Below are 10,129 nucleotides of genomic sequence, written 5' to 3'. Positions count from 1 at the left end.
GGTTGTTCTGAAACAGGAAGATGATACTTGGTTGAAAGCAACTCGTTCAAGTGTTTTCGCTATGAATGGTAGGAGAGAGACAGGTCTGTAACTCTCTTTAAGTGACGCATTTAATGTGGTGGCACAAACGCTCTGGGAAAACACATGAAATTGAAAATTAGTAACATTATGTGAAAAGAACACCATGGCTCTTTCGTGATGAAATAAAACTTAATTTTTAAATTAAAATTAAATCAAATTAAATGAAAATCATCCAACAATGGAACAAATACAATCATCATTGAGCCACTTTTAACACTTAAAACATGTTTATAAGCATTATGAAATCCAGGAACTCATAGATACTATCTTGAGGCTTTTTAATATGGCAAGTTCAATACATAATCATTGTTCTATTCTGTCAAACAACTTCATTTGCATAGTTTGGTTCAATCCATCTCTAAAGACGGGCATACACTGTGCAATGTCTGTGTGAATTCAGCAAGGTTACCTACTCACACTGAACGAGTAGATCGCATGCGATGTAAAGCCAAAGCTCATGATTTATGTGCTCACACTATACGGTCCGAACATCGAGCTGCGACTATACTGCTCACACTATACGTGTGAAATATGTGCGATAAACCCCCGTGCCAGGTAGCGCCAATAGACGATATCATGTATCCAGAGATATTGTCAAAACAAGCATCAGCTATCAATATCAAAATGATTTAGCATTTCCAATTTATGTATTAAATTATTATTATTATTATTGTATTATTATTATTAGGGAAGGCCTAGGCTACTTTTATTATTAACCCTAAAACTGGCAATGTGATCTGGGTGTAACATAGATTTTTCGTCTTTTTTGGGGTGTAAGAATGATTTTTTCATCAAATCCTTTTATCATTTATCACAGCCTGCTCTGTCTTGAGTATGCTGGTCACATGATTTGTTAAAAAAAATTTTTGATTAATTAGTCAGCCTGACCTAAATCCAACATGGCTGCCAGTGGTGCAGGACATTCAGATTTTGAGATAACTAAATATATATTAAACTTACTTTTCTTTTGAAAAAATAATACTAACATGGCTAACATTAATTATGAACATTGTCTTAACCCTCTGATGGTCTTCATTTATGTCCACACTCGTGTTCTTTGGGGTCTCCAGAGACCCCAGACAATAACATGTAATTTTGTAACAGTATAATAGTTTTTTTTTTTTAACAAATATATTTTTACTCTGTTTATTAATGTTTTTACTACACATTTGTGCAGTTTTTGGAGGATTTATGATATATTCTAAATTTATATAAATAAATTAAAAAATGTTTTTTTTTTTAAACAGGTTTTTATACAAAAACAGCGTTTTATGTAAAATTCACTTTATAAAAGACTCAAATTTCTAAATTGTATTTATAGGGATAGCATGAATAATTTTACATGGTTTAGTGTAAAATTGTTGCCCATATTTTGGAAAATGTAGTTTTAAAGTAAAAAATTATCATTTTAGCCACTAGATGGCTATAGAGCCCCATTATATGCTATTTGCTATTTGACTAACTAAAATATATCTTTTCACAAGTTTTTCCAGTTGGATTCATATCTAAATATTATGAAATCACAATTCTAACAATAAAAATGACTTTTTTTGTCTAAGTTTAGCATTTTTTGTACTGAATTTTTTTCCCCAATAATGTTACATTATGATTAGAATCAAACCTAAAAAAGATACAAGTTGAGTTTTAGAGTTTATCATTTATTTCAATCTTCTTCTTTTTTTCATATAATTGTACAAATGTAATCTACACTTCAGTTACTAACTGTAACAGAACAGATATGTACAGTTATATTATATATTGAGTACAAATACATGACGTGAACATCAAAATGCAATGAATTGAACAGCATAACAAATGAGCAAATAAAGCAGTAACTTTTGTCTCTTTCTCTCTCCCTCTTTCTGTGTGTGTGTGTGTGTGTGTGTGTGAGGGTTCACATTGTTGCAAATTTATTTTTGTGGTGGTTCCGCATTTTGGACTATTTTATGTGACAAATTATAAGAGAGCAGTATTTATAGTCTCACAAATGTATTTCTCTGTGTGTGTGTGTGTGTGTGTGTGTGTGTGCGCACGTACGTGTGTGTGTGTGTGTGTGAGCACGATAATTTTACTTTGTGAATGTTTTAGCACTGTTTTTATGTATGTCTATCTTTTCTGATTTTGATGATGAATTTTCTCTATTTTTTTATTCTGTTTTTCTGTTTTTTTTTTTCAGTACAAATTTTTTAAACTTTGACAAAAAAGTCATTTTTATTGCTAGAATTGTGATTTCATAATATTTAGATATGAATCTAACTGGAAAAACTTGTGAAAAGATATCTTTCAGTTAGTCAAATAGCAAATAGCATATAATGGGGCTCTATAGCCATCTAGTGGCTAAAATAAAATAAAAAAATACTTTTAAAACTACATTTTCCAAAATATGGGCAAAACTTTTACACAAAACCATGTCAAATTAAAGCTGCAAGAAGCATTTATCGGGGTTCAAGCAGTTAAGGCCTTTAAGGCATTTAAGCACAAAAGCATCAAAAGTTATTAAGATTTATTTAGCAAGCATGTAACCACTGACATAATAGATGGAAAAGAACATTTACAGCCAATACAGGCAGTTTACCATGGGAAATATATGGTTTTAAAGCTTTTTAACAGTTATAGTGCCACCTATGGTCTGATCTCCATAAAATTGAACCCATACACATGTGTACTGAGTTTGGTGAAGATACAGTGAGGAAAATCAGTATTTGAACACCCTGCTATTTTGCAAGTTCTCCCACTTGGAAATCATGGAGGGGTCTGAAATTATCATCGTAGGTGCATGTCCACTGTGAGAGACATAATCTAAAAAAAAAAAAAAAAATCCAGAAATCACAATATATGATTTTTTTAATATTTATTTGTATGATACAGCTACAAGCTTTATTTCAAAAACACAGTTTAACAAATTAATAAAAGAGACACGGTGTAGATAAATCGCAGGTGGCTTGGAAGACGTGGGTAATGTTTAATCCAACAATATTTTGTAGCTAGTTTGAACTACAGAACTTAAAGATCTCCCTCTTTTTTTTTTTTGCTGCAGATGAAATGGTTAAACTTCTGTTTTCGCACAGGCGCAGTGAGGGGAAAAACACTCAGTTTAGGGCAATCGGTTCGTAGCTCTGCTTCAAATGTGCGATATAGTCACGAGGAGCGACCAAAATTTCTGACATGCCAGAAATTCATCCGACCATCCGATTGCCGGTCGGGAGATGTTAATCGGTTAGGTTAATACACTGCACGAGCACTGAACAACAAACAACTCACGACAAAGCTGAAAATCGGCCCGACCCGAAAAAGAGTCACACAAGTCAGAATTCGGCTCAAAATCGGACGAAAATCGCAGTGTATGCCCGCCTTAACTCTCTCAAACCACATGAAAGCGCAATGTGACACTGCCTCCTACTGGCTGAATCTAGTTTCAGGATGAGCTCAATGAGTCCTTTATCCAGATTTACTGACGAAAAGACACTATGATGATTCAGGAGCAGTTTGTTCTTTAGCGTGTTTCTTCTGGTGGGTCTGAAAACCCCCTAAATAAGTGAATCTCTCGTCGCAGATGGAGCAGCGGTAAGGCTTCTCTCCTGTATGAACTCGTTCATGAGTCTTCAGGACGTCTGATCGAGCAAACGTCTTGTCACACTGAGAACACTTGAACGGTCTTTCTCCTGTATGTATTCTCTGATGCATAGCTAATTGAGTGTGTTGTTTGAAACTCTTCCCACATTCGCTACAGTGATACGGTCTTTCTCCAGTGTGAACTCTCAGATGAACTCCAAAATGAGCCAGACTAAAGAAGCTCTTCCCGCAGTAGGAGCACAGGTACGGTTTCTCTCCGGTGTGAGTCCTCTCATGGCAAATCAAATTAGATTTTTGACGGAATCTTTTATCACAGTGTGAACACTGATATGGTTTCTCCTCAGAATGTATTTTCTGGTGTGACTTTAGATAACTTGAGTTTGTGAAGGTTTTCCCACATTCCCTGCACTGGTAAGGCCTCTCTTTGGTGTGAATACGCACATGCTTCTTCAAATGGGATCCATACATGAATCTTCTATCGCAGTGAGGGCACTTGTATGGCCTTTCACCCGTGTGGATTCGCTTATGAACATTAAGATTCCCTTTGGTGAGGAAATACTTGTTGCACTCACTGCAGTGGAAAGTCTTTTCGCCTGTGTGGATTCTCTTATGACTTGAAAGAACTTGTTTGTTGCTGAAATACTTGTTGCACTCACTGCAGTGGAAAGACTTTTCGCTGTGTGTCTTTATATGAGCCCTCATACTAGATGGAGTGGTGAAAAAATCCTTCCCGCACTGTTCGCAGTGAAACTCCTTCTTCACGCTGTGCTCTTTTGAATGAAGTCTCTTCTCTTCTAAGGTAGGAAAGCTGATGTTGCATCTCTTACAGGAGAAGCTTTTCTGTTCGGTGTGTTTTCTCTCATGTCTCACTAAATGTCCCTGTGAGCTCAATGTTTTCCCACAGGTGACGCAGGAGAAACTCTTGACCTTCAGCTGCTCTTTTGATGTCGAGGTTGTTTCTTCATCAGTAGATGAACCTCCATTCACATCTGAAAAGATAAAAAGGTATTCAAATGTCTAACTTTAAATGAACACAAATAGATTTAATGAATCATGCACTTACCATCATGAAATTCTATAATATCTGCCTATATTTTTCTATAACTTCGAGAGCTTAAAAATTAATCAAGATAAATGTGAAATTGTGATGCAGCTAATGATACAGTGTTTTCAACACATCGGTTCACTGTAACTAATGTCTGCACCTGCTGATTTAGGAACACAACTAAATTTTTACACACATTCTGACTATGATTTGCCATAACACAAGATAATAAATGGAAGATACATACCTGAAGGAATAAAATCATCATTGTCATCATTTTGATTATCCTCATCCTCATTTTCTTCATCCTCAACATCATTTCCTTCATCATCATTCTGAACATCATCTTCATCCTCCTCATGGCTCTGTTGTTGTTCCTCTGCTGTGGTTTCTACTCCTCGTCTCTCTATCAGGTTCCTGCAGTCCTCCAGTTTGACGGAGCACATCTTCATCTGCTGTTCTCCAACGTTACAGTCAGAGGTTTGATCAGCGTATCCATGATCCTGAACGTCAGTATAACACAGTAAAGTGAGGCTGAGCTCTGAGTCCTGTGTGTCTCTGGATCTCCAGACTGAATCCTGAGCTTCTGTCCCATCAGTCACACACACTGAAACCTTCTCCAGATCCTGACAAACACATCATAGATAAACACAAATAAACAACAACCTGTTGATATTAGCCTCATTACTCAGCAGTTATCTCTAGTGGTTATATTGGTTATTTGTTTGCATATTTTGCTCAAACCTCTCTGTTGGGTTTGTCTCCTCTTTCTCTCAGCTTTGCCTCCAGTGACGCCACCTCTTTCTTCAGCTGACAGATTTCAGTGATGAAATCCTCAATATCCAGCATTGACAGATCAGTTCCTACTGATTTACAGCAGATCACATCCATCTGCGCTCTCATGGTCAACATCTGAAGACAAACACATCATCATTATTATAAGATGCATTTATCCACATTTATATCAATCTAAGTTGTAATGTGGACTCATGATTGTGAAAAGCACTATACAAGTAAATGTGAATTCAATTATAATGAACTTACACTGATTTAAACTCAAAATGACTAATGATTATGAAGGAGAACAGAACTACACAGAATAAGAAAATGATTGCAATTTCTTAGAATATTAATACACAGGTAGATATTAATTACAGATATAAAATAAACATAATAGGTGTGTTTATGTTTAAATTCACTATTGTAAATATATCATACAACACATTACCAATATCTAAAACTTAAATTTAGCTGCTGGATTTAAACACAGATTTCAGAAATTTAACATGATAATGTGATACTTGTTACTCGTTTCTAAGCATCATTTAAGTGTCCAACATTGAAAATTCATTGAGAATCAAAATTAAACAACGTGTTAACTTTGGTTTTATTACAAATATCACAGTTAAAACACAACTGCTGTAGTAAGCAACGGTAAATGTGTGTTTATAACTACAATCATACTATTATTTATTATTACAAATACCCAGGCTAAACTATGGTTACTGTGGTAAAATCATGGCTAATTCGTTTGTTTGTTTTTAATGATAAATGCGAAAAAATAGTTAATTGAAAGCACATTAAAACACTACAGACAGAAAATCAACATTCACACAAACAGTTAAAAACAACATAACGTTACCTCAGTCTCAGCGCGCCAGGCTTCCTCTTCTTCAGTGGTTTTACCGGCGGACTGAAGAGCGTCACAGCGACTCCTACAGGTTTCAAAAACACCTGCTGGTCAGTAGATATCGTGTCTACAGCAAACTTTCTCCGTCTTTTTCTATATCAAAAACAAGCTTGAATTCCTGTGGTGCAGCTACGAACGTGAATCATGTTTATGTTTTCTCTATGGTTAAAGTCATGTTCACGGCAACTTGATTTCCTAACGTTTCCGTATCGTGTATTATTATATTTGTGTGTCTGAATCAGTTCAGAGGGTACAAGCTTATTTTGGTTAGTCAGACTTAGTGTCGGTGATTTCTGTTTCATAAAGCAAACTTAAAATAGTTCAAACTCAGTTACCCTGGCAACTTATGCTGGGAAACTAGCCTGGTCCAGGGCAGGCTAACTGTCAGGCTAAGCCTCAGTTGTTACACAGATCCTCTAACACTGACCGATATTACCACTGACACTCTCTCACCATTATTGGACTTTATTAACCATTATTAGTCCAAAAATAAATACACAGTATACAGAAAATCAACTTAAATAAGGCTACAATGATAAATTAGACAATATAGACATATATATATATATATATATATATATATATATATATATATATATATATATATATATACTGTATATTATATATATATATATATATATATATATATAGATAGATAGATAGATAGATAGATAGGCCTAAATACAATATATATATACTACAGGTTTTCTTTTTTTACTGGCTGAATGTTTTGTGCCCAAGATTTAATTAGATTGTTTTAAAGATTTATGAATACATTTCTCTCTGGTTTTGTTTGGCAGCTGTAGTACATGTTTATGATTAGAAGAACATTAGAACACAATCTAAAAAAAGCTTTGTAAAGCAGAAGTTAAAATCACAAAATTAAAAATAAATAATTACAAAAGCACAGTATGAATTTTAACTGGTAAGATGAATCTGAGCTTAGTAATTGACAGTATATTAGCCTACATTTGATTTACCCCATTACAATAGTTCCTTTAGTTTAACATACAGGTAGATGGTGAAACCTGCTGGGCATTTCTGCCTGACGCACCTCCACCGGTGCCTAAGAGATTAAGGTGTACCTAAGGTGTACATGTTGGAGAACACTACGGAGGGCATTTATGGGTCATCAGCTGGGGACCACCAGTCACGGATGTTTCGCTCCTTTAACCCCAGTACATCTCATGGTGGCGGAGCGATGGCAGGGATTTCTCCCTGCCACCCCCTGCTGATGCCCTAGGTGGAGACTGGACCCCAACTCTTTGCCTTCCTTCTCAGCCACAGCCAGAAACTGCCTCTTTCAGCCTCTTCTGCCAGCTCTTTCATGGCTTTCCGGTGCCTTATGCCTGTTGCACCCATGTCGCGGAGCAGACGAGCGGTTGAGGAGCCCACAAACCCCCGACACCCCACCTCCACAGGGTATGTGACTGCCCTCCAACCAGCCTCCCTGCACTCTGCAGCCAGTTCAGCATATTTGGCCCGCTTCCGCTCATGGGCAGCTTCAAGTCCTCCTTCCCATGGGACTGTAAGCTCCACCATCAGGACAATCTTGCAAGCAGCAGACCACATCACAAGGTCTGGACGCAAAGACGTTTCCACTATCTCCCTGGGAAAATGGAGCTGCTTCCCAAGGTCGACTGCTAGTGTCCAACCCTTGCCTGGTGTGAGGAGTCTTCCTGTGTCCTTCTGGTGGTGGGTGTTAACCCTCTCCCCAGCCCTCGCGAACTGGATGGAATGTGCGGTTAGGGCCGGGGGCCTGCTATTCGCTTCCTGCCTGCATATCTCCACTATCTCAGCAAGCTTCTTCAGCACCAGGTCATGCCTCCACCTGTAGCGCCCTTGTGCCAACGCTGTCTTGCAGCCAGACATGATGTGTTGGAAGCTCGCGTTGGCAGAGTTACACAAGAGGCAAGATTCCTCGTTGCCAAACCACCGGTGGAGGTTGCGGGGGCAGGGTAAGGTGTCATATGCTGCTCTGACGAGAAAACTTAGCCTGGCCTGTGGCATCTTCCACACGTCAGACCAAGCCAGCTGTCTGTCTAGAAGGCCTTCCCACGACAGCCAGCCTCCCTGCTGGCCCTGGGACACTGCTTTGATGGCAAGTCTCTCGTGTTCAGCTCTCATCACCTCTGCTGCCACCATGGCCTTCCTCTCTTCTTTGGATGCGTTCGACCAGAAGAGGGGGGCCTGTCCCCAACCGAGGCCTGCCCGGCCATCCTGTACTCTGCCAACCACCTCCTTGTGTTGCAGCCTACTTATTGCCAGGTCAACCTCCTCCTTGGCCTTCCATTTTCTCCCGGTTAACACCTGGGCGTCCGCAGTTACAGTTATTGCTATCATAAAAATACACTTGTAGGTTTAAAATTCTAAATAAGGCACATCTAATGTCCAAATAACAAATATTTTAGCATATATATATATATATGTATGTATGTATGTATGTATATATATATATATATATATATATATATATATATATATATATATATATAAAATGTACTTTATTATGTCTTTCAATTCAAACACATTTAACACAATTATACAAATTGACAGTTCCTTTAAAGACATCATATTTTCCCCCAATAGATATTCCTTATTTTTCCTTCTACTTTTTTTCTTTTGTGATAATACCCACCAACACATAGCCTAAAAAACACATGATTAGAACAATAACCAAAAAGTACATAGTTAGACACTTTTACATATGATTTAAGGGGGAAAAGACAAAAAACAATAAATACATATTAATAAAAATTTAACATTCACATATTTATATCAAACTCTTATAATGACACATAATTCCTAATAGTTATTCAAGTAATATTATTTGAATATCAAATATTCAATATTAAATAAGCAAATAAATAAAATAACAAATAACTAGCCTAGAAATAAAAGGGAGGGAGGGTTATATAAAAATGTAGTTAATGTAGGCTAATATATATTCCTTTATTTTATGGAATATTCTTTGATTTTAGAGTTGCACATATCTTTTCAAAATCTATACATTTGCTCTTAATTTCATGTTATCCTCTCCATAATGTACTTTAGAAACTCATTTAAAACTGGGGATTCTTGCTTTCTCCAAAAAATTATTGCATTAAAAGCTGTAATTCTCAGCATTCTAAATAAGTATACATCATCTTTATTAAGTAGCATAGGTCCTATACCCAAAACTATATTTTGTATCTTTATATATTTAGTTTCTTAAAAAAAAAATCTTCCCTGAATTAGGCTACTTCTGTTCACTGAAGTACTTCTGTTCGCTATAAGTTCACTGCAACTTATCCAACATCCTAAAGATAAATTATTATAATTAGAAGATATTTCTAGTGTTATAAAATATTGCATATTAATTTTCCAAGCAAAATGTATATTTTAGTCAGAATTATTGCGCTCCTATTTGGCGCGCATGCGTGCAGCAGCGCTCGTTCAATATGAAGATTAGCAGCAAAATGTATATATTTGCATGACTTTCTAACATTTACAGATGGAGAATATAACTGTAAAATGTAAGTTTTGCACTGAGGGGAAAAAAAAACATGTCACAAACGCATAAAACAGCACAAAATATACGCTGTTTGATGGTGGATCGATTTGATCCACGATCGACCTCTAGGGCTGCTTCAGAAACGCGTGCACACGCAATTATCTAGACTTGATAAACCTGGATCAAATTAGTGAGATTGCGTGAACTTCAATTACCTTTTATGGAACCACTTTAGCCCCAACTTATT

At 36.6% G+C, this 10,129-nt stretch overlaps 1 protein-coding gene across 1 annotated transcript; it reads right to left on the bottom strand.

The window, feature by feature from the left end:
• Window positions 1-2,917: 2,917 nt before the first annotated feature.
• Window positions 2,918-7,374, bottom strand: LOC311079928 (uncharacterized protein; the record flags this gene model as incomplete). Its single annotated transcript, XM_084109649.1, has 5 exons — window positions 2,918-4,643; window positions 4,947-5,325; window positions 5,444-5,611; window positions 6,342-6,414; window positions 7,370-7,374. 5 exons carry the CDS (start codon window positions 7,372-7,374, stop codon window positions 3,547-3,549), a joined length of 1,722 nt encoding a protein of 573 aa, XP_083965775.1. The 3' UTR covers window positions 2,918-3,546.
• Between the last annotated feature and the right edge of the window lie 2,755 nt (window positions 7,375-10,129).

The sequence above is a fragment of the Abramis brama genome (genome assembly GCF_963993115.1).
Source record: "Abramis brama genome assembly, chromosome: 3".
NCBI lineage: Eukaryota > Metazoa > Chordata > Actinopteri > Cypriniformes > Leuciscidae > Abramis > Abramis brama.
Note: the sequence above shows the minus strand (reverse complement) of the source record. Positions and strands in the feature narration are given on the sequence as shown.